Source organism: Lepisosteus platostomus, chromosome 3 (assembly GCF_059453375.1).
Source record: "Lepisosteus platostomus isolate fLepPlt1 chromosome 3, fLepPlt1.hap1, whole genome shotgun sequence".
Lineage (NCBI taxonomy): Eukaryota > Metazoa > Chordata > Actinopteri > Semionotiformes > Lepisosteidae > Lepisosteus > Lepisosteus platostomus.
In genome coordinates this window covers 40,761,104-40,786,188 of record NC_142613.1, presented here as the reverse complement: position 1 = coordinate 40,786,188, position 25,085 = coordinate 40,761,104, and the positions used below count along the sequence as shown (strand labels likewise).

Below are 25,085 nucleotides of genomic sequence, written 5' to 3'. Positions count from 1 at the left end.
AGTACAGATCCTTGTGGTAGTCCATGAAAAAGATCATCCAAATTTGAGTATTCATGTATCTGTACCACCTGCCTCCTATTTCATAACCAATTCTCAATCCACTTGTTTTCCTGAATTGTTGCCACCTGAAAATTTAGAATGAACTGTTCTGTTGCTGTTTGTTCAAAGACCTTTAACAAGGCTGTTAGGCATGATCTGACTTCTCTAAATCTAAATATTTTCTAACTATTCTTAATGTTTTACTAGACATTTTCAAGTACAATAGGTGATCCTTCAGTTTAGGTTATTATTATTAAATTATTATTTCCATAATTATTACTGTAATTTTACATTAAAAACATCTTGGTTTTCCACATTTATTAATCTTGAGTGATTATAATACCTGTAACACTTCTGCCTGAAACTTGTTGTTGTTGTTTAATATTTTATAAAACATTTTATTTTCCCTTATATTTTACTATCTATTCATTTATTAATCACTCTTCCAATTCCAGGTCGTAGGGGAGCCAGAGTTTATCCCAACAAGCAAAGGGCGCAAGGCCGGAAACACCCTGGATAAGATGCCAGTCCATCGCAGGGTAGACAAACAGACATATACTGTAGAAGTTCACGTGGGTAGCTGCGTCAGCACACGTAGGCTGCAAAGGAACAAGTAATATCTTTATCCATGCTGAAAAAAAGAAGAAAGAGAACACAACGTTTCGGCTGTGGAGCCTTCTTCAGGTGTCGAAGAACACCTGAAGAAGGCTCCACGGCTGAAACATTGTGTTCTCTTTCTTCTTTTTTCAGCATGGAATAAATCTATTACTTGTTCCTTTGCGACATATACTGTACACTCACACCAGGTCCAGCCAATTAACCTACCAGTTTGTTTTTTGACAGTGGGGGGAAACTGGAGAACTCGGAGGAAACACGCAAAAACACAGGGAGAACATACAGTACAAATAGCAGACCAGGTCTGGAATTAAACGCAGGACCACTGTGCAGTGAGGCAGCAATGCCAATCACTGCACCACTGTGCCACCACTTTATATTTTTCCTGGTCTTAAATATATTTCCTGATACTTTTCACATTTGTGTATTCACTTTTATGATAAACATGTTCTGTGCTACAGGCAGAAGCTGTTTAAACTATTGCTACCTATTTTCTACTGCTTTCACTTTTGTCCTAGCCAATTTATCTTTTCTTAAACTGTGCCTCATTCCTTCCAAATCTGTTTTCTAGATATTGTAAACTTTTGCATTTTACTCAACTTATACAGTTTCAAACTGTACTTCAAAGCACAGAGTGTTATCATGATCACAGTTCCCTAATGGTCTTTATTGAGACTAGATCAATATAAAAATTTCCTCTCGTAACCTCCCTGATAAAATGGATAAGAACGCCTTCATTAACCAGCATTTCATTTTCTCGATATTTCTAAAGGTACTTCCCAATCTATATTGGGAAGGTACAGTAGAAGTCTCTCACAAAACTGTTTTCAGTAGTTTAAGGGATAAATGAGAGTGGAGGAGGGGGTGAGATGTGTCTGAGGAAGTATGGATGTAATGGAGCTCCACAGACAGATGGTGTCAACAGAGAGTTCTGGATGAGAAGAACAGGACCGATGCCTGCAGGCTAGCTGTTTCTCTTACAGCCTGGAGAGGCAGAAATCAAAGAGCACTTTCTTGGAAGTGGAGTGGGAAAAGTAACTGCTCCTGAAGAGTTGTGTACAAACAGATTATAGTCCACACTCTGATATCTGAAGGATTTAGGTCTCGAGGAAAATGGCCATGCTAGGGGAGAGATCTGGGAAGGGGCGCAGGATGGGAGATAATTAGAGGAATAGAAGGAAGTTAATTCAAAATAGTATGAAGAACATCTGGCCCTGCGATGGAGACAGGATTTGATATAGGACTGGTGTGGTCAACTCTAAAGGAGGAGAGTGGTCTCAGATCACCAAGACTGGGACTTGGTAGGTCTGCAAGCTCTAAGGGAGGGTGAAACAGGAAAAGAGTGTGCTGTTGACAGCTATGCAAACTGCAGGATGGAAATGGAAATCAAGGACAATGAGAAAGAACCATGGCAGAGAGTAAATGAGATTCGGGAGTGGAATCCCTGAAGGAACTTTCCTGAAGGAAGTCAACATCAACTTCTGGGCATACTGTAGATCCATAATGAGCAAGAAGAGAGGAGCACAAGGTACATACAGTACAGCATCTTTGACTGCTAATGCAGATTGAGATGTGTGACAGAAATGGGCAAAAGGAAGCTCAGAAGGTGAGATAAATTCCTCCAAAATTTGTATTAAAAACATTTCCCCTCTTGAACATATATTAAAATGATTAAATTACAGTATTAAATTATAATCAACATCTGTACTGCATTTGGTGTTCTTTAAAATACTCCTTAAACTATACCTTTGGAATGTGTTTTAAATCTGACCCACATAATTTCAGAGATATCTGAGGCCTCTAGCCTTGACTCTCTAAACCCAAATACTCTTTATTAATATACAGTTCTACACCTTCCCCTCTCCTACTTTTCCTGTATCTCCGGAACAGCGTGTATATTACATTCATAATATAATAATTATATTCTAAAATTACATTCCTTTCCATCATTTTCTGTCATTCTAGTAATTTCTTTCCAATGCTGGAATGTCTATCTCGTGTAATTTATTTCTGATACATCTAGTATTTAGGTATAAACACTTAATTGTGTGATCATATCTTCACTTTGGTTCTTCATAGGTCTTCGTAGCTCCTCATGTAAGTTCCTTTTCTATTTTATTTGGTTTTGCCCCCCCCCCTTTCTTTCTAAGTAAAATGCTTCCGGATTTCTTTGCAGATTCTTTTACCAAGTCATTTGGTGCTTTTCCCACTTACATTTGGCCTTTGCCATGAAATGGTTGATACCTTCTTCTACAACGCATGTCCTCATCCATGTGTTGTGTTGGCACATTAACATTTGCTGGTTGCTTGCTGATAGGATTCCTCAGAAAATTATTGATTTAGTTCTTGTCTACAGTTTCTTGCCAAGTTGTTTGAATTTGTAATACACGATTATTGTGGTGCTATTGAAAAAAAAAAGTAAAAAAAATGAAAGAGCATTACCCACTGGCTCACTACTTGGGTGCCCCTTATCATTATGGTTTCATAATAATTAATAAAAAATACAATGTCTATTTTGGTTGTCTTTGTCTTTCTGTAATAATAACATATATATACAGTACTGTATTTATTCTGCAAATATAACTGTAAGTATTTGTTTGTTATGGGTGGGGGGATTATTTGAACCATGTTTTATTATTATTATTATAATATATGTTTTTTTATATCTTAGCTTTGATTCCAAAAAAATACCCCCCAAAATAGATTTGGGTGGTACCACCGAATGATTGGATTTTGGGGGATTTTTTTAACATATTAAAACCAGCTACGAAAATAACCAGATAATTTATATTCTTAGATGTACTGTAGTGCATGTGCATTTCCATTGGAATGCATGATGAGGCCATGAGATGATAATCAAGATAAAGGCATGACTGTGTTTTAAAAATAAACTTTATGCACAGAACACTCTCTATGATTACTGTGATTTTTGCTTTTAAATACTGCGGCACAAGGCTAACGAAAAATCAGTTTCTTGATGTGCAAATTCAAATCAGAAATGTCTTTGGTTTGAGAACAGATTTTCCTATTCCATTCTTTGAAACCCAGGGATCCTGTTTATGGATTGTTATTCCACCAGAGGGGGCAAAAATGCAGTATAGAAATGGCTTGTACAATTATTTACTAGAAATGTCTGTTTCTGTCTCTATTCTATTTTTCTAGTTCAGCCTCCATTCACATGACTCGCATTACTGAAAGACATCTCTGTTTTTTTTCCTGGCAGTACAGTGCTTTCCGATGTTTCTTGAGGGTATTTATATGCACATACTGTAGAATAATATTTATATTTCTAAACAAAATAATAATAACAAAACAAAATAAGCATTGCAATCATCTCATTCATATACTGTATATATAGTATCTGCATTAAAAAGCATGTGTTCTGTGGAATAAAAATAAGTATGTACTGAGGATATTTTTTATCATTCATGTGTTGTTGAAAGTGGCTTAAAATACACACTTTGTCTGAGCCTTTTTTTAAAATGATTTTACAAGTTTACAAGCAGTGAAGTGAGATCACCGGTAGAGCACCATACCCAGAATACTGTTCAGGTGTAGACATACAGAACACCTGTTCACACAAATTCATAATATAGTTGTCTTCGATCTAAATAATGGTAACTATTTTAATTTCTAGGCTGAAAGGCACAAGGTTTGAAACAATAAAACAATAAACATTTTAGACTTAGTAAGTGATGGCTTAGATGTAAGGAATTATAAACATTACTTGCAGCAGATCACTACAATGTCAGTATACCTAGATGCAAACAGGTTTAAATATAAATCTAGCAGAACAATAATTAACCCTGGTATGAGAAAGCAAATTATACACAAAAAGTAATCAATATATGAAACCATATTAAGGCATGAATTTGACCCAAAATATACCAGGATCCTTTATAGGTACACATATTAAAATTTCTTATATTTGGAGCATTCAAGGGAACTCCAGGTAGAATAATAGATACTGTATAACTTTGGATTCACAAAATATGTGTGTGTGTGTTCTGTGTCAGCTTTTTAACATCAATTCCAGTATAAGGCACAACTACCTTCGGTTCCATTGGCAAGAGAAAAGAGCTTTATAGATGGCATTGTTCACAGTGAAATATGAGTTAGTATGATGTTCTGTCCAGTTGTCAAACTGTATTTTCAAAATGTATTCCTTTACTGATGTGAATAATGTGAATAAGAAACTTATTCTTATAAAATAAGGTTGGACAAAATTTTCTCACACTACTGTAGAATCAACAGCTTATGGGAATCTAATTGTAGCTTTACCTGGAATATTTTAGGCCTTGTATTTTTTTTCCATTTGAAACCATGGCTTAATGGTTTTTACATTTGCTCTGGTCACATCCCTCTTGTGGATTGTGTGAACTTGACAAGTCGTTCATCACACTTTGCTCCAAGTCAACCTTTAGGAGAGTTAGCATTGATACAAGGAGTGCTGCAATTGTGAGAAAGCCACAGTTACAGTGTTACAGCAAGTCACAGCATTTCCTGCTATATAGGTAGCAGAGTAAGGTTAGCTACTGTAGGTTAGGTTAGTTACAGTAGGTCACTAATTAACTCAAGCTCACCTGACTCAAGAAGCACTCTAACATCCATCACCTTTCAGGGTACTGCAGTCATAGCCACCTATTCTAATAACATATTTTATATTCCCAGGCTACACCTCATAATCTGTATCATAGTGTCAACACATGATACCTTACTATGGATACTTCTATGATAATAGCCTGTATTGTATAAAAGCTGAAAGGGAACCATCATATCATCACATTTGTATCACAAGCTCACAGCTATAGTGTCAGTGCTGTTGTTATAAATATATAGGTTGATTTTTAAAGAAATCCTTTGTTAATATATAATATATACTAATGTAGTACTAGGTTTCTAATTAAACACAGACATATTACTATCCAAGTCATAGTACATGCACCCTTGTTACAAAATACAAACACACACTATAAAATATGGATAAAATCCAAGCCTTAATGGATTTCAAATCTGCTGGAAAAAAAATATAGAGATATTTTGAACAACATTATCTCAGCCTAGGGATTTTTTCTTAAGTGCTCAGATTGTTTAGTGAATATATATATTTTTGGTGGCATGTTGGTAAAACTGCTTTAGCTTACTGTTCTTATTCAGTCAGAAGTATCTAATTTTTAAGAAATCTAATCTGTATTATGCAGTTTTTGTTCTTTTTACCAGTGATATATTTCTTCTGAAATGTGTATTCTCATGATGTATAAAGCATCAATAATTAATCAGATTCTAATATTAAGCCTCTTATTTTTACATTGATACATTTTTCAAGACTGTACTGTAAGTCATAATTCAGTCACAGCTACAGCTGCAACTCTTTCTCATTCATACATTAGTCCAGTTGAATCCCTCTGTCTTTAAACTACAGCAACAGGCCTTTTTGTAGCCATGGAAATTACAACAATACAATTCTGATGGGTGCATACATATTTATTATATTTGTGTTTGCACTTGAAGTGCAAATACAAATATGATAGAAATGATAAAAATGTTAAAGACTATTAGATGATCTAATAGATCTTCCTTTAGAACTAATTTCAATAATTCTTTGGATTGAATTAAACATCATACAAATCATACAAAATGCAATGTTAAAATAATAAAATTATTAAGAATAATATAATTATAATAATTATTATCCTACAAACCACTCCTGGATACCCACAACATCTTCCATTTTACCTGTTTATTATGTAATTTTATTACTGATTAATAATAATAATAATAATAATAATAATAGTTTCCAAGTCTTCGGTCTTCAAGTGGTTGAGCTCCCTCTCTCCCTCTCCAGGACCAGGAGTAAGGATCACTAATTTAGACAAACTTTTGAGAATGTAAATTTCCCTGACACAATATATGCCATGATAACACCAGCTAAATTAAGGTAATCAGCCACAACGCTAAGACATCAATTATCACTTAATCAAAATAATCTGCAGCCCTTGTAAATAACCTGTTTATTCAATAAGTTCCTCTGCCTACTAACAAACTCATTTAATATAATGCACAGAACTGTAATGTGAATTAATGTGAACCCCCTTACAGCAGTCAACTCTGCAGTCAGCACATTCCATAAAAGAAATGTGAACATTTGTAGAGGGAACATGTCACATTCTCTACAAGCATTGTGTTTAGGATTGATGTGGAAAAAATCTGACTGCCAGATTTACTGTAAAATCCCAAATGAGTGTCAGGAATGTCGAGTGCAGTATGCTAACATAATCCTTACAGTGTGAGTGAAAAGTCTAAGAAAGTAATGCAGGACAAACTTAAAATTAATTTCAGGAAATAAATAATTAAAAAACATCAATGACTGGTATGGAAATAAAAGGACATCAGTGTGGTAGTACACCAATAAATCTGATATTTCAGTAAGTTTTATTGCAAAATGAGGATGAAGGCAAGTCATTTCCATGAATGCTCTTTTCCATTGTGATTTTGCGGTAGGCTTTAAAACAAAGAAAGACATCTATGAGTAAAAATAGCTGATGTTGTCTGCCTATGCTTTTTACAGTCATTCTTAACTTTTTTCTCTTGACTCTTGAATGTAATTAGTTTTACAGGATAATTTCCCAAAAGAAGAATAAAGAAAGAAAGAAAAAGAAGGAAAGGAAAAAAATCTGCAGACACAATACAAAATTAAGTAAATCCTGACATGAAGCCTGCAAAAAATATTAGAAATGTTCATCTTTAGAAGTCTTATTGGTAATAAATCCAAAAGATTAATTCATTCATTTTCTCCATTTTGAATGACCTCTAGCTTTTGTTTTACAGTCTAGATAAAATTCTTTGTTTCAATTTAGTCTGCAGTTTAGAATGTGTTTAAAAATGGCATGTTTGCTGTGAGATTGAACTGTTTTCTAAATAGCAGTTTTGAAAAAAGAGGGAAAGTGTGTTATCATGGAACATGAGACCTGATTTGAAATGTTGATTTCTTCTTTTAACCATACTTATTCTCAGTGTAAAACACTTCATGAGTTATTCAAATATAGTTAGAACTGTTACTGCATTTGATTATCCGTTTGAAAAGGGGAATATATGTTACATTTTGCTGCTAAGAAAAATCTGCCCCTAATAGTTCTCATAAAAGATCACAGTTATATTACAAGAAGTGCATACAATATACTATGATTGTAAATGTTCATTTACCCCACCTTAAGTAATTATTGTAATTATAGTAAAGCCTAGTGTAATTAAAACATTCCTAAACACAGTTACATACAGTAACATACTGTAGTTAATCTTCTACCTATATCTGTCTGATATATTGATCTCAAATCAACTGAGCAGTTCCAAATCATTAGAACGTGGATTAGCTCTGTCCTATGATACTTAATTTGCTCTGCTTTGCATATATCAACTAGTGATTAAATATTGAATAATAATTATAATTATTTTTATCTCTGCAGTCTCAAAATTATTTCTCTGGAAGTGAGATTCTATAAAATTGCTCTTTGCTGACTAAACAAAGCTGTGTAAACAAAGAAAGTTGTTGCAAACTCAGCAATCATATTTAGAAATATTAAATAATATATAACATACTGTAATATGTTGGAAAAAAGGGAAGTATGGTGGCACTTTGGACAGCATTTCTGTCTTGCAGCACTGAGACCTTGGGTTAAATTTCAGAACTTGGGTACTATCTACATGGAGTTTGTATGTTCTCCCCATGGGTTTCCTCCCACAGTCCAAAAAACATACAGGGTGTTTAATTGGCATCTGTTAAAATTAGCTTCCCATACATACAGTATACTGATGGAAAAAAGAAACGCAACATTTTCTGGAATGAAAAGACTATAGTTATAACTTATGTACTTTCACAAAAAGTTGTCAATTTGTTTTAAGCCCTCTGACCAGCAATACAGCTTTTGCAGTGAGGCATTGCAACTTGCCAATCACATGGAAGCTCATTAGGTGCACATTTACCCACTGATGTCCAGGTGGAACGATGCCTGATCAGGTCACCTTTAAAAAGGTCTTAATTCAAAGCTTAGGTCACTGCATGAAAAAGACCACACTCAGTCAGTTTTCTGTGCATTCCATTATTCCTCGAATGTCACAAGATGCAAGGGAGAGGGCCAGCGTTACCAGACACAATTGAGTAGGTTGCTTCACTGCATCTTGACTACAGAGTAGGTTTCAGAAGACCGGCAGGACAGATGACCGTCCAAGATTCGGTCGCTCTCGAGTGACCATACCAGGGGAAGACCAACACATCAGACTGGTTCATCTGGGAGATTGTTTCAGATCTGCCACCTGTACAACCATCAGAGGCCCTCTGCTCACACCTCCTAGACGTCACACTCGACTGGCTCGGGCCAGATAGAGGCTGCGATGGACTCGTCAGCAGTGGCATCAGGTCCTCTTCACGGGTGAATTAGTCTTCAGCCTGTTCCACGCAGACAGGAGGGCCAGAGTGTGGAGGAGGAGGTGTTGCATTTCTTTTTTCAATCAGAATATATTAAAGACCACAGTAGACAAAAGTGCCAAATTAAACACAAACAATAATGCATGTTTCTAAGGAAACAAAGTTCAGAGCAACATGTGGTTGAGTACAAACATAATTCTTCATTTATTCAAGCATCTTCAAATCTATTTGTCCAATGTTTTGTATAAAATTTTACCAACAACATTTAACACTCCTCTTATTTTCTGCTGTTTTGGAGCTAGCTTTAACTTTTGTGCTTGGATACACATGTTATTTCATCAAGGGAACATCATCTTCATCAGTATTACACTAAATAACTGTACAAAATGAACAGTCTACAATTCTATGAAAAATATTTTGATGGTGAACAATCATAGTATGGTGTGTTAAATCTAATAAATACAGGCAAGAGTTATAGCCTGTAATGTTATGTAAATTCTAATTATACTCCACAGTATACAGTATCACAGCAACAGGTTTTTCAGTTCTGATATTCTACTACCAGTTTAAACATTAATTTGCAATATTGTGAGGTAAAGGAAAAATGTAAAGCATAATTAGAAACAGATTACATTTTAAATCATTTTATAGGTACGCTCTTAGACACTATGTGAGCTGAGTGGATTATTCCAGAAGACAATATGCAAAGATGGAAAAAGAAACGTCAAATGCAACAAACGTCCTTTCCTTTAAATATAGAGTGGCTGTGACAACCTGAACGACTGCTGCCACCTCATCACTAGTTTTAAGAAATGCAGCATACTGCTTACAATAATTTGATTTGGTTACTTTTGATGAATTGTATATGACATGCATATGTAATTTCAGGAGTTCACAGCATAATCCATCATAAAATCCTAACAGTGCATTTAGCTTTATGGTGATACTTTATGTTGTTTTTTTTATGGGGCGATACGTAATCAGGTGGGTATTTCATTAATCATCAGAGAGTGAGCACTTTGTTTCTTTTGAATTGCAAGAGTTTAAAAACACCAGCAGGAGCATGTTTGCCACAAGTTGTTATCTTGAACAGCTGTACAAATGAGGATGTAATTAACTGAAGAAACAACTTCAGTACTGAACATCCTAACCTGGTTTATAACTATTCCAGAATCAGAAGATAGCAGATTGACATTCCAATAATATTTTATAGAGTGTAATTTGTAAATTAACATGCTTTCCAAATTGACATCAATAAAAATACCAAATATGAAAGCCAATTTAAGATGGCCAAACGTGGTGATTGAAGCATCTGACATCTAAGTCCTGGAGTGAGATAGATACTGTAGGTTCATGGCCCTGTAAATGTGGAGAAGAGTGTCCAACCTTAATAAAGATCTTAATTTTGTAAAATGGATTATATAAAGGTACATATCAAATATTAAGACTTTATTAAGGCAACAATCCCCATACTTACAGTATATGGGGAGAATTATCTTCCATAGACATGATCTACAGATCAGATCCACCCATTTTTTTATATGCTTCAAGCTCCAAAGGGGAGGTAGCAGCCTTAGAAGGAGCAGAACATCTCTCATTCACATTACTTGATGACTGCAGATGCCAGGCAAGTCCCAGTTGTTTCTTTTACTGAAAAGCTGAAAGACCCCAACCCAGTTAATGAACACATTAACTTGGCAATACTCTGTTAAATGTGTGCAGCCACTAAGGGAAGCCCAGTCACAGTCATCAGTGACTCAAAACAGTGTTGCCTGGATCATAGAGCTAAAATTGTGATCCGATTGAACATATTTTGAGCATATATTCTGCTTGAACACATACACAAATGTACACATATACATACTGTATTACACAGACATTTGCGTACATTTACATACACAAATGTACACATACACATTTATGTACATACACATATACATATGTACACATACACATTTGCATACATTCACATACACAAATGTACACATACAAATTTGTGTACATACACATAAACATATGTATACTGTATATACACATACACATTTGTGTACATACCATACACATATGTACACATACACATTTGTGTACATACACATACAGTATGTACATACAGTACACATACACAATAGTTCAAAATGTACATTTGGAGAACAGAGCAGTCCGGTGCTTTTTATCTTGAAAACTATTGAGCAATTTCTCTATTTGTTATAGAGGTATAATCAATATATTGTATAAGTTATGGATAACATGCTGGTTTCTTGTAATAAGTTTTGAAATTATCCCTAAAATCTTGTAAACAGTTTAAACATTTTAAACAAACCTTGCTACATCACTATAAAAATAACATTCCAAAGGTAAGTTTGACAGGAGATGGGCAGTCCAGGGGGTCTACACACACAAAAAAAAAAACACATGACAACTGCAGCAGTGAAGTTCAACAGGCATTTTGTGTGCCTTTTCATGCTCTAACAACATAAAATCACTCATAAATCCCAATCCATACCACCACAATACACACGTTTTAATATACCAAACTAAAGCTTAATTACACCCATGTGACAATGTGCATTTCCAGACCAATCATCAATAATCCAGTAATGAGAATATTAACACCAGTGTGGCTATTCTGGACAATTAGAGGCTGTATAGTGGTCTCTAGTGGCTGGTCAGTTCAACTGTCTGCAGCCCATTCATACGTCCTCTTACTAAATCTTCTCCCCTTTCAGTTCAAACCCATGGAGAAAGGATCAACCTGTGTCAACCTGTCTGCATAAACAATGGGGGAGGCCAGATGGAGACAGCTCATATAGCCATCTTCCCAGATCAAAAGCCTTCTCCATCAGCAAAAACTAACAGCATGTGGTACACGTTCCACCTCTTACATTAAGAAAAAGGACATCAGTTCCAGATTTTCTCTTGTTCTGTATAGGAAGTTTTTACCCTGGAGATAACCTTTCCCTTTAATGGAGAGTGTAGGGAGAGATATTGCACCATCCAGTTGTCCAGAGATTGGCAGTCGGTCCTGTTTATCATACTCTGGAGGCTTGGGCTAAAGTATGTCACCATCTGTGTCAGGTCTTTATGACAAGAATGGCACCTACCTTACCTCTAGGAACTCTGGGGTCACAGGCTGTTGCGCCTCCTTTGCTCTCATCTCTGGAGACCCTGGGGTTAGGAAAAATCTGGGGAGAGCTAAAACCGAGCATGTAGCACAAGGTTCATGCTCATTTCTAACCCCATTCTACTATATAAAAATATAAAGATTTGATTTGAAAAATACAAATAAACAATTGAATTTAAAGGTATTTGATTAACCAAATAAATGAAGTCCAAATGCACCCTGGACGGGATGCCAGTCCATTGCAATCCAGACAGACACAAACACTGACACACACATTCACACCAGGGCTAATATTCCAAGATGATTAACCTTCCAGTACTGTATATGTTTGGACTCTGGGAGGAAACTGCAGCACCCAGAGAAAAGTCAGGCAAAAACCCAGATCTAGAATTGAACACAGGGCCCCAATACACAATATTAATATCAACCCGTGCTGCTGGTCCAATAGAACCACAGGGTCTCCTGGTTGTTATTGCATCTGAGATCTTAATTATATTTATTGAGTCAATAATTGATTTAATTGTCCTTAACTACTGTACAACCGTTTCCATTCATTGGTAATTGAGGAGTAGGAGATCTGCATTAAATGTGCAGTTATCTCTTTCCAAGACCAAGCGTGAGGATTAATACTTTAAGACATAAAATCTTCATAGAAGTTTACTAATATTTTGTGTGACAGCAAAATACCATTTCACATTTACAATTTTAAAATCAACTGGGACTTTTATAGAGCTAGCCTTTAGTTCTAAGACTAGTTTCTACAGGTAAGCCCTTGAGGAATGTGGACTACATTTTAAGAATTCAAGTGCTGGATTTTTCAGGAAAAGGAAAATTAAAATGTGCATTCATAATGATTTCAAAAGTCACAGTTTATTAACTGTGTTTTTTTAACTCATATTAAAAAAAACAGCATATGAGTCAGGAATGGTGCAAACAGATCTCATTTTTAAAACCCGATTAAAATTTTACATCAATCAACTTAAAAGCTGGGGGATTTTTTCAAAAGATATGTGTAAAAGGTGCAGGCAGATTTGAATCGCAAAAAACATCTTCAGGCCATTGCATTCAATTACTAGACATCCATCTATTTTCTAACTGCTTTATCCAGTTCAGGTTCATGGGGAAACCCGGATACACCCTGGATGTGACACCAGATGCAGGGCACACAGGCAAACACACACTCATTCATCCATCCATTTACTAACCGCTTAATCCAGTTCTAGTTATTGGGGGAGTCGGATCCCTGTCCATCAAAGGGCAGAGTAGGCACACTCACACAGGGCCAATTACCCAGAAGCCAATTATCCTATCAGTATGTCTTTGGACTGTGGGAGGAAACTGAAGCCATGCGAAAACTGGGAGAACATACAAACACAACACAGACAGCACCCCAGGAACAGAACCCAGGGCCCCAGCATGCAAGGCAGCAATGCTAACCACTGTGCATTATATCCTGGTTGAAAAAAGTAAAACCAAATGATGTTTCACAGACAGGCCTAATCCATAATTTAGAAGCTCTATATTACCTTCCATGTTTCAGGCAGTTCATGGATTGCTTGTTTTTCTCTAGACTTAAGCTCCTCTTTTGTGTACAACACCTACTGCCAATAAACCAGACAGCCACTGTGAACATGTTTATAGTGAAATTGTTTAAACTGAAAGCTTTATAGATGTTATTTTTTAATCAGGTACAAAAATATCTTGAAACTGCCCATTCAGTGAAAATATTTCACCCAATATAGGAGGCTATTTATATCCTTAATCTTCTCTAGAAAACTATACAGTATACTCTATGTGGATGATGGTAACCAATACTTAGGTTATCATTGTAATACCTTTCATAATGTATAATTATTACAATTTCTATTCTATGGATTTGAAAAGGCTTAAAATTCAGCGTATACTGTATTATGGGATATGTAGATGATGAAACATTGCTTGGATTCAAAGACACCTAATGCACAGATTGGAATTTATTAGAGATGCATTACACTATTTTTGCTGACAAATTCTTAAGTATCAACACTGACTACAGCCATGTTTTTATATATACAGTATATATTTTATATATTTATATGATAACATTTAGGGGGAACATAGCTGGCCAGCATACATTTGGATAAATTCACTTACCCAAATATCCCATATTAAAACAAAGTTAGGGTTACCACTGTTTTGAGAAGTCATTTAAGACGGGAACAAAAGTACACCACAGAAATAAAAGAAACAAGTTATTTCAATATGCAGTTCACAATTTATTTACTTACTGAAGAATTTTTGGACAAAACATCAAACCAAATACATTACAATCAAAACACCAGAGGCAGTGAAATCCCGCCATGCATATCACTTTCTCGAAACATTCCCCCTTCCAAAGAAAAAGAAAAAAAAATCCTTCAACATTAGCACCAACTCAGCACCATCTTCAAAGTGAATAGCTCACTCCATAATTCTTTATTGTGAAATAAGATAAAAGCAATTTCTTAAAAAGGGGCAGGTCAGCTGCAGATTTTTTTTATTATTTCATAAATCCACTGAGAATTGAACCATCCTCTGCTTGTTTTTTTCTGAGTTAAAGCCTTCCTGCTAGGCAGGCAATAGCATCTATAGGGCAAATGCCAAGCAGCTGTACACACATGCCACATACTATAATAAAGCACAAATTCAAGTAACATTTAAATACTACAAAAGTCCACATGTACCTATCCAGAACATGACCATTTCACAGAATCTGTACAGGCAGTAATACAAAATAAAAATGAGGTACTGCAAACAGCATATTAGTTATGTCCAGAACTGTTTACATACTGTATATAGACAGTCATGTAAGAGAAGAAAAGGTTAAAAAAAAACAGGGTCAAAAATCCAGAATATGGAAGTGTTTAGTACAGTGTCCATAACTTATGTTACTTTTAATATTAAAAAATAAACATTGGCTTATTCATTTTAGTTTCTTGTTTTTTAGACAAAGTGGTGCAGATGTGCGTTTTCTTAAATCTGGAAAATAAGCAGCATATAACTTACGTAGGATAATCTTTAGAAAAGTTAATATTTAGATGCTTCCATCTACCCACTAAGTCCAATTCTGGGGGGGGGAGGGGGGAGGGTTTGTTATACTGTTTTAAAAATGTTTCAGCATCTCTTAAAACAAGCTTAATATTTTCCAGCTCTATTTGCAGTTAGCATCAAGTAGAAGTAAACATCTGAATCTCTTTTTAGGGAAACAGGGTTTCAATTCTAATGAAAAGCCATGGTTGTATCACTTGCTTTTTAATGCCTATAGAGCCTTCATTAAATAATCTGTGCCAACCGTTTAAATTATTAAGAAATAAAGTGCCTAAACTCAAATTAGGAGCTAGACAGAAAAACATTAAATACTGGCAACAGTAGCTGAATTGACTGGCATAAGCTAAGCTTCGGACAGATTTTTTTTCATTGTTGCTTTTCATTTTAATGCCTGCCCTGTGTCATGCATTGACTGTGTGCCCACACATCATCTTCATGTTTATATGACCCGAAACAAATTTTACTCAGGAAACAAATACCTGTATTTTCTTAAATATAATAGTTCAAAATAAATTGTAAATTTGCCTTCGGTGCCAACACATTAAATTACCTAATAGTTTCTCCTATTCTAAACATTGACACCTCATTTGACCAGCCCCTGTGTTTCTTATTATTCCGCCTATACAAATCAAGTGCATGATGGCAGGTCTGGAAGCTATTTCAGAACCCTGTATATTTTCAGTAAGAAAAAAAAAATTTAAGATACTACAGTAGCAGTTATACAACTGGAAGTTTGTATTGTAATAGCTTACTGCAACAAAGGCAGTTGAAATAAAAGCAGAAAAGCTTGTTAAATAAGTTACTTCCCCTTTTAGGAACAAAGCTTTAAAAATGTCACTAGCTGACAAGTATACAAAACACATGATCCAGAAATGAGCCTAGATTTATACCAGTACTGAAAGTAGCTACACAAAGATGAACTGAAAATTTGGTTAGCACCCGCATTGTGTGTCGGTCCATGTGCACCTATGTAAAATAATGAATAATTTTAGTCAATGAAAGAAAAACAAGTAAATTACCTGAATGGAAAAAAAAGCAAAATACATAACAGTACGATGCCAAATGTGTTGAGGCAAAAAGTTATTTATTGTGACTTGCAAACGATTTATAGAAAAGAAAAGGAGTGATACACTGCAGTTTGACTGGCACGTGCAGCCTGTTTTTATCTTCTCCTTGTCTCCTTGAGATGAGAAGCGATTTTCCTCATATGCCTTTTCATTTGTACTTTAATTCTGCTAGCATCAATCTAACCTGATAGCACCACTTCAAGAAATTTGCTACATTACATCTGCATTTCACAAGTCCTTCTGCTTCTCTAAGATCGATAAAGGAACTCCCACTTTGCTTCTGCTGCTAAGCTAGGTTGATCTAGAATTCCATTAAATGGGTGAAGAAAAACTCCTTCAATTTAAGTTTGTTTTGTTTTTTTTTCCTCTGTGCCAGGCATCCCTGTTTAACTGTTGTGCTGCTCAGCTGAAAAACTTGTCAAGCTCTTCTTCCATATTAACATCAGGCACCAGCTGATCGGAAGCTTCCTTCTCATTTGCACCATATCCTGAATTAGAGGCATGGATATCTGAAGAAAACCAAGGGTGGTCCAAGATTTCCCGTGAAGTAAGCCTCTCAGTGGGTTCCCGCCTAAGGATGCTGCGGATAAGGCATTTCGCCTTGGGGGTGAGTGTTTCTGGAATGCTGAACTGCCCGCGGCGGATCTTGCTGAAGAGAGAACTAGGTTCCACATCATGGAATGGATAGCGTCCAACTAGAATTGTATACAGCATCACACCGAGGCTCCAAACATCTGCTGCCTTGCCAGAGTAGCTGCCACTTGTATTAAGGATCTCTGGGCTCACATAGGCTGGACAGCCATGCTTGTCTGAGAGAGAGTCATCTTCTCCTTCTAAAATATATGCATCTTCCAGACTTTCCAATTTAACGAGACTCCTGAAAATAAAAGAAAAAAGATACATTATTATTGGCCAAAATTAGGCAGATAAACTATGACACTATGTAAACCAAAGGTCATTCAAGATTTTCTGTGGCATGAAAATGTTCCTGATTTCCTATACTTCAACTTTTACTTTATGCTTTTTTTCCTTAATCTTATGAAAATGAACTCCTTTCTCAGATCATTGAAATGAAGTCACTCAAAAGAGTTCAAATTTACCTCCAAGAACAATAAACAGACTCTCAAAGAACAAAGAAATCACGCATTAAACAGGAAATGCCTCTTTGTCCAACAAAAGAGGAAGCCATAAAGTAAATAAAACCCTCCATTGTGTCACAGGATTGCACAGATTTCCCAGCACATTTTCCTTTATTGAAAAGTAAAAGGTCTTCTGTTCCTTTCTGATGGAGTCCCATATTTAGAATTTGGACTAAAAGCTTTCTAATTGTATGGCTTGTCAGAAAAATCAAAGAACAAGGTTCACATAATGACATGAATAAAAAAAACTTTGACAAGTTTTTATCATTCAGTATTAAATGAGCCAATGTGATAAAGCCTAAGAATTTCTATAATTTATCTTTTAAAATTAAATTTACAATCAACCCAGGCCAAAAGTATTATAGCTTTTTTTTTTTTACAAAACTCCCAACTCTAAAATGGTTTAAAAAAAACTACTGATCACTGGTTGTAATGATACACAACTATGACACTGCAAAAACCAGATAGGTTTCCATGGTGAAAACGTTAACATGCCTTTCAAATATTAGTTGAATTAGATTAAAAAGCATGCCCTACCTGTTTCTGATAATGTTACAGTAGATGTAATATATGAGGTTTGTCACATTAAACATTTTTTATACCACTATTATCAGTAAGGCAATTTATGAACCCCCGAAGAAATTAATATTACCATCTTAATAGGCTTTGAGATGGCCTGAACGCTTTTACTTTAGAAAACAGCACAAATTCAAAATGTCCCTTTTTATGAGAGCATATGCAAATATGCCCTCTTAAGATGTTTTTTATCACAGACAAAACAGACCACAGATCGAGATCTAACTCTAGATAACTATTCTAGATATTTCAGCTACAAATATTTATATTGTCTTTAATCTTTCAGAGCTGATCGGGGGGGAGTTAATATTTCTCATGAATAATTAGAATAGCATATGTAGATAAGTCCATGCAAGTATGTGACATGATTTTACAACTAAAATCAATGCCATATTCTGTGTATAATCCTCAAGCAATTAGAAACAACTAGTGTCCAGAAAGATTTAAAAAAAAATACAGGTCAAGTATGAAAAGTATGACTTAAGTCAAGCTCCACTGGAAAACTGACTCTCAACTATAAGATGATTGTGTTGGATCATCCTTTAACCCTTGCTCAGTTCTTGTTTGATTTCCGGCAAAGTTAAATGCTCATGCAATTCCGAGTTCACAGAACACATCTTCAGTCCAATACATGTCATCATACTTTTATACATCATACAGACAACCTAATCTGGCTTCTTGGCTGTAAACTAGTGCAGCAGTCATTTCAATCATGTTTGGGTTGCAAATAGTTGAATGATCTTTAAGAAAATGTGTTGGGAAGTTCAGAGCTAAACACTAGTCATCTAATGGGTGCAGTATCACCAAGAAAAAGTCAAATGTAATCTGTGTTTCTCCCAACATATTTCAAATAGGCAATTACCCAGCATCCCCTCCTAAATTAGAAAGACTTTAATGTCATAAAGTCAGAATTTCTATGGGCTCAGTTCACATCAGATTATACTCATTTCTACCTTTACTGGCATTTTGAAATCAGAAAAAAACCTAGCATGGGGACATCAAAACTACAAAAATCCTCTTGTTACAATGCATCAAAGCACAGTTTAGAATTATGCTCTTGTCCATCTAGGCATATGAAAAATACTGTAGATTCTTACATAACTCATGGCTGGTAGAGAAAATGATTTTATACCACATTAGGGCTCTTGAAATATTTTTGGCACAGCAAATTGCATGACAGAATTTCTAAGAAGTTGTAGGGTATTTTCTTTGAAATGTTAAAAACACATTCCTTTCTTTTGCAAAACGTTAAACAAATATACATTAAAATGAGATAGCATTGAGTAAAACACATCATAAAGAGTAATCAATACAACAGTCAAGTTTAAGAATTCTTTTTCATTCACAAATAGTAGACTGTTTTTAAAAGCACTATAAATATGAGCAATGTGTACTTAAATATAACTCACTCTCAACAATTAGACTGAAAAATACAGTGCAAATTGTATTTATGAAATGGTTTATCTCAGCTGTTTTTCTTTTTTAGAAATCCTAAGATTTTCTACAAATAAAAAATCTGACATTGATCAACATTTAGCTAAGACTTTAATGTGATAAGATATTTTAGTCTGCTGCATATTATTAAACCCCAAACATACAACTAATCCTGAAATTACCTACATGCACATTTTTGTATTCTTTTTTTACACTTTTTTCTACTCTCAATTTTCTAAATTGAAATTTGTAAAATGACCACTTTCAATTTGTGTACTATTTTCATAGCATTCAAAGTTCCTACAATGTAGCCTATTTATAGTCCAGATGTTTACTATTAGAAATGTGTGTTCATAAATATTTAAATGTTTTAAACCATTATCAAATCCGTTTTTAAAATGCATTTCCATGTATTAAGATCAGAATTGCTTATGACCAATAGTACAGTGTTAAAGGAAGTAAAAATACCAATTCAAATGACAAAAACATAATTTTAATTGATTTTAGTACTATTCTTTAAAGCTTTATTTTTAAATTGTCAAAAGTTTCTTGTTTCAATTTTAAATGCGTTTAAGTGTTTAAAGAAAAAAAACTCAGTAGTCAGTTCTCAAATTAATACAAGAGATACACTTCAACGTCAGCACACACTCTGTCCTCAGATAACATGCAGAACATTAGCCCTTTAATCCAGCCTCTTACTTTAGCTTTTACAGATCAAACACTGGTACTGCATTTGACTTTGAAGGAAAAGTATTCAGAACACCACAATGAGGACTCAAAATCTAGATTATTTCATGTCAATTTGTTTTGTGCTTCATTTTACAATGCATTAATGCTCTCCTCCAGGTCCTTGAATGTAGCACTTCAGGAGTTTCAGAAACCTCTATCTGAAATATTGGTTTGGCCTTGACCTGCCTAACTGGGGAAACAACAGCTTGGCAATGGAAATTAGACTGCTGGATTCCTACTTGAATTAAGGAGCTTCTAATGGAGGAGGAGAGAGGGAATGAATGAACGTCTCCAGAAAAGGTGCCCGTTAACTGGATTTACATTTGATCAACCATAATCAAAGGGCTTGTCCTCTCTGCAAACTTTCAGTTTTACAATGACAATTCTTTGTTAGGCTGGCCCAGGAAGAATTTTTTATACTTTTTGTTTAGGGGGTCTAATGGGTAGTTATATTCCCTACTAAAACATTAAACCTAAATATAAAGAAATACAGTGTTTTTTTTAAACCGATTTATTTATACATTTCAAAAGTTAATTTAAATCTGGGATTTGTGTCAGATTGCTACAATACCACTGCATTTGACATGTTACTCCAAGCAGAGATCTTGCTGTGTAAACAAAGATGAATTTTCACAAAACACATGAACTGAATTAGAGCTCTAAACAAATGCAAGCAAATAATATTGAGTATCTAACACAATATCTTACTCGAAGTATTTTGAAATAATGCCTAATGAAACTTCAGGTAAACTATACTCAGATCTCAAAAGATCATGTGATGTTACAAATTGCTGCAAAAGGCTTGAGAATAAGAAAAACAAACTGTCAATATTTCTATAGTGATGGAAAATGGGACTGCAATCAATTGATTAAATGTCAAAGTGTTTTAAACCTTTTCGTGTGTCTGAAAATGTTCCAACACCAAGCTATACAAGATAAAGAGCCAAATGTAGTAATACTTAAATATAAAATAACATGCAGAGTAAATAAAATCATACAAACAGTACACTGCTAAAGATACTGATAGACACCTATTAATTTTAAAAAATAAAAAGATCTCATCAAAAAATATCCAATTACTGTAACAAGTCCTCTATGCATTTAATTTAAAAACATGTTGACATGTAACTCCTAGGCCTTAAGGTTGATACTGGCCGATAAAAACGATTTTTATCCACAACATGCACTCCATTTAAAGAAAAAACTTGGATGTACTGTATAAGAATCTCTTTTGAACCAATTGAAAAATGACTGATAGATATTCCAGGACTGTTATAGCTTGAAATAGCAAGGGCTATATCATATTGAGAGGAAAATAGAATCTACATCCTTCCATTCATTTTCAATAAATGTAGGGTCACAGTGAGCCCAAGACTAACACAGCAGACAATGGCCACATGGCAGTACAATGAATTTACAGGCATTTTAAAACAGATTATCCAATAATACTTGTTTTATACCTCAGTGTACAGTACAAGAAGATCAACTTTAACATGTTGCACAATATCAAAGGATTCAAATAATTATTTTCTTTAAAAATCGCCATCTTAGACTTGGTATAGCAAGCTTTTGACAAAACAATCTTACCTGTCTTCATTTTTAAAAACAAATTTCCTCAGCTTCAGATCTCTCAAAACCAGTCCATTGTCATGACAGTGAGCGACGGCTGATGCTATCTGATGGAACAGTCTGGCAGCTTCATCCTCTCTGAGTTTTTTGCAGGTACGAACAAATGAGTGCATATCCCCATGGCTCTTCTCAAAGAATACATAGGCTCTGGTTTCCCCAAGAAGAATTTCAACAATTTGGTTGATATTTTCATGTCCAGACAAACAAAAATAGGCTGCTAAGGATTCCTGATATCGGGCGATATCAAAAACCTAGGCAAGAAAAAAAAAAGTTAGATCTTGGAAACATACCTGAAAATGCAATCAGAAAAGGTAGACTTGCATAAATATGCTGCCTTTTAAAGGCTTTCGATTCTTAAGCTTCTTTATTAAATTAGTTGCTAGACAGATATAAACTAGGCATCAGTATGAATAATGTAGGAGAAATTCAATCTTATTCATGAAAATTGTGGTGCATGACTCACACCTTATCACATGCTAGTGCAGAACAAGTAGGTTCTTGTCTTCTATGCTGCAAATGTGCCCCCTTCATTAAGACATGCTGGAGCAAAAGGAAGGCTGCATTTCAGTGATGAATTTAATGCAGTCCAAACGTAATTATATTTAATTCCAACTAAACTGTACCTAACTGATGGGGGGAAATAATACTGTAAACCTAAAAATATGTCCTATTGTACCATTACGCCAGAACAATGGAAAGTCAGGAGCGCCAGCCAGAAACCCAGATACTTTATGGCACATTAATTTTCAAGCTAAAACAAGCAATAATGGCGAAGTACAGTAAACATTTTTTTCTCTCACAATATGCATACTGATGTGGAAAGCCTTTACAGACCTAACACTTTCACATTATGCTTCGATGCTTAGGGGGCATTTCCGATGCACAAGGACTATTGTCGATTGAATAGGTTTGGTATAGGGGACCTCCTTTTACAACTGTGTGCACTCTGACAATCTATCAAAACACAAAGGTCTTGCATTTTGTCCACATACCATACTGTAGTAAGGATGGTGCTTTTATTTACAGTGAGCATCTGCATAAATGCACCTCATAAGGTTAAGTAACTGAAATAAAAGCACTAGTGTCTTGGTTCTGATACACTGAAAACTTAAGCGAGCTCAAAGGCTTTGATGCTTTCGCCTTGGGTACAGAGCGTACACTTACGCCTTCATGTAGGGCTGCTCCTGCAGCTACCAATTAAAACCCTTTTATAGAAAAAAAAACGAATGTATATATATATAACCATCTTAAGAAAGACATAAGATGTATGCATAAAACTATCAGCGGCTGTAATCGTAAACAATGAAGAACAATACCACGGACACCGGAGCCTCAGAGTACAACAATTTAGGAAGGGCGCGTGGTTATAGCACTTGCTCCATTGTTCTTCTGTTATCAATGGATCTCCTCCATCTCATTACACCATTACAGATTATCCATTGTAAAAAGAGTGATCGGTTAATATTTTCTACTGCTCTTAAATTTCGGAAAATAAACAGCACACTTGTAAATTAATAATTACTTTCAAGCGCACTACATAGATATTGGGTGCAGTTTTATTATTTTTTTTATACTACAGGTTTAAACACGACATCCTACCGATACGAGGTCTGACTTATTTCCACGGCATAACGATTGGTAGTAGAACAGCACTATACTGTCAGCCTCTACCAATGCATGCTTTAACAATGGGACTAAAACATCAAGATGTGACTAACATATCCAAGTTGTTCTTGTATCATTTTACAATCATTTGGAATGCCTCATGTACTGTAGGTACCGGTCGCAATTTCAGGAACAAGTTTGTTTTAAGTAACTGTTTAACTGGTTACAGGTATATGGGCATGTTTTAGTCTTCTAATTTGATAACAATACTGTATATGCAGTAACATGCATGCATTACTTCACCAAGGTGTTGAACTGTAGCGCCTACCTTACAGACGAGCTCCTCTCCACTATGCAAGTGAACAGCCCGGAAAACGTGGTCTCCCTCAAGCGGCTCCAACAATAGGTATTTCCCAATGCAAGAAATGCAATGTGAAGAATTAGGCGTCTCTGGGGGACTTGGAGAACCTAAATTTGGACTGAAACTCTGAATCGATTCGGTAGTCCTCAAACAAGATAAATCCTCAAAGTCGTGATTTTTGTGTCTTGATCTCCCATAACGCGTTATGTTAATGGGGCTTGACCTCTGTATGTTCATGAGTATACGATACCAAGGTGCTTCCTACGAAATTTGTCTTCGAGTAATAGGATTCCAGTAGGGTGAACCTTGTTCAGTATAAATTCACTGCGCTTGAATCACAGATCGTAACCGTTTCTCACAGTTAAAGGTCCAGCGTCTGAGTGTATACAGTAAACGGTATTCCCTGTTACTGTTTTAATAGTCACAAAGTAGAACGTTGCAACTTTCAAATAAAAATGCTAGTGTTTATACATAAATAAAATGTGGAATGCACAAAAGAAAAAATCCGGATTTACACTTAATGATCTTGAGAGTCTTTAGATTAATCAAAGAGTTAGAATATCTCCTTTGGTTAACATAGCTCAAATCAAATAAAATGGGATTGAAACTAATTTGATTCAGATACAGAAACAATAAATGTCAGTACTGTACTATAGCACCAAGTTATCAGCCCTAGATGGCGTCAGGATCTTTTTTTTCTTGAATTGCTCTAACTATTCTAAATTTAAACGAATTTACAAAAGCAACTCAGTGCAAGCTTCAATGCTGCAAAACGCTATCCGTTGTTCAAAAAAAGTAAAATTCGCACGTTATGCACGAAGATTTGAGTATCCACATATAATGCAACCCAAAGAAAGTGCAAACAAGCATAACGCTAGACCAGTGGTTTCAGATTTCCCTGTGCTCCGGTAGCGTTCACGGGCCTCCCAGGATTATCTCCATGCAGAACAGAAAATGATGCTAGATTGCAAGTCCTCCTCTTGATTTGAAACCGATGTCTTATACTGAAAACTCGTTTTTATCCAAAATACTGCTGGGAAAAATCGAATTTTATTTAGCTGCTAAGAAGGGATGGCCAATCTTTCCCAGGCCTATCCCTTTTTTCAGCAAGACATCATCTCCCGCTGTGTATTAATAGTACTTACGTGGCCGGGAATCTCTATTCACTTATGTCAGCAGCACATTCACACCGAAGCCCAGTGCAGCGCTGACTACACTGAGGTTTCTCCGCACACCAACCTGATGGGTTTAAATCCCGCCTTCTAGACGTCATCACATAATA

At 35.3% G+C, this 25,085-nt stretch overlaps 1 protein-coding gene across 1 annotated transcript; it reads right to left on the bottom strand.

The window, feature by feature from the left end:
• Positions 1-14,428: 14,428 nt before the first annotated feature.
• trib2 (tribbles pseudokinase 2) lies at positions 14,429-25,037 on the bottom strand. The gene is made up of 3 exons (XM_088625616.1): positions 23,771-25,037; positions 21,796-22,088; positions 14,429-17,207 (listed from the first exon to the last, which is right to left on the bottom strand). The coding sequence occupies exons 1-3, from the start codon at positions 24,038-24,040 to the stop codon at positions 16,733-16,735; spliced, it is 1,038 nt and encodes a 345-aa protein (XP_088481742.1). The 5' UTR covers positions 24,041-25,037; the 3' UTR covers positions 14,429-16,732.
• Between the last annotated feature and the right edge of the window lie 48 nt (positions 25,038-25,085).

What these genes read in the sequence shown, in the direction of transcription:
- trib2 (XM_088625616.1), bottom strand. Translation starts at nt 24,040, where the DNA reads ATGAACATACAGAGGTCAAGCCCCATTAACATAACGCGTTATGGGAGA. An exon ending in GAGAGGAGCTCGTCTGTAAG is followed by an intron (nt 22,089 to 23,770) that starts GTAGGCGCTACA and finishes TTTCTTGCCTAG; the next exon opens with GTTTTTGATATCGCCCGATA. An exon ending in GTTTTTAAAAATGAAGACAG is followed by an intron (nt 17,208 to 21,795) that starts GTAAGATTGTTT and finishes TTTTATTTTCAG; the next exon opens with GAGTCTCGTTAAATTGGAAA.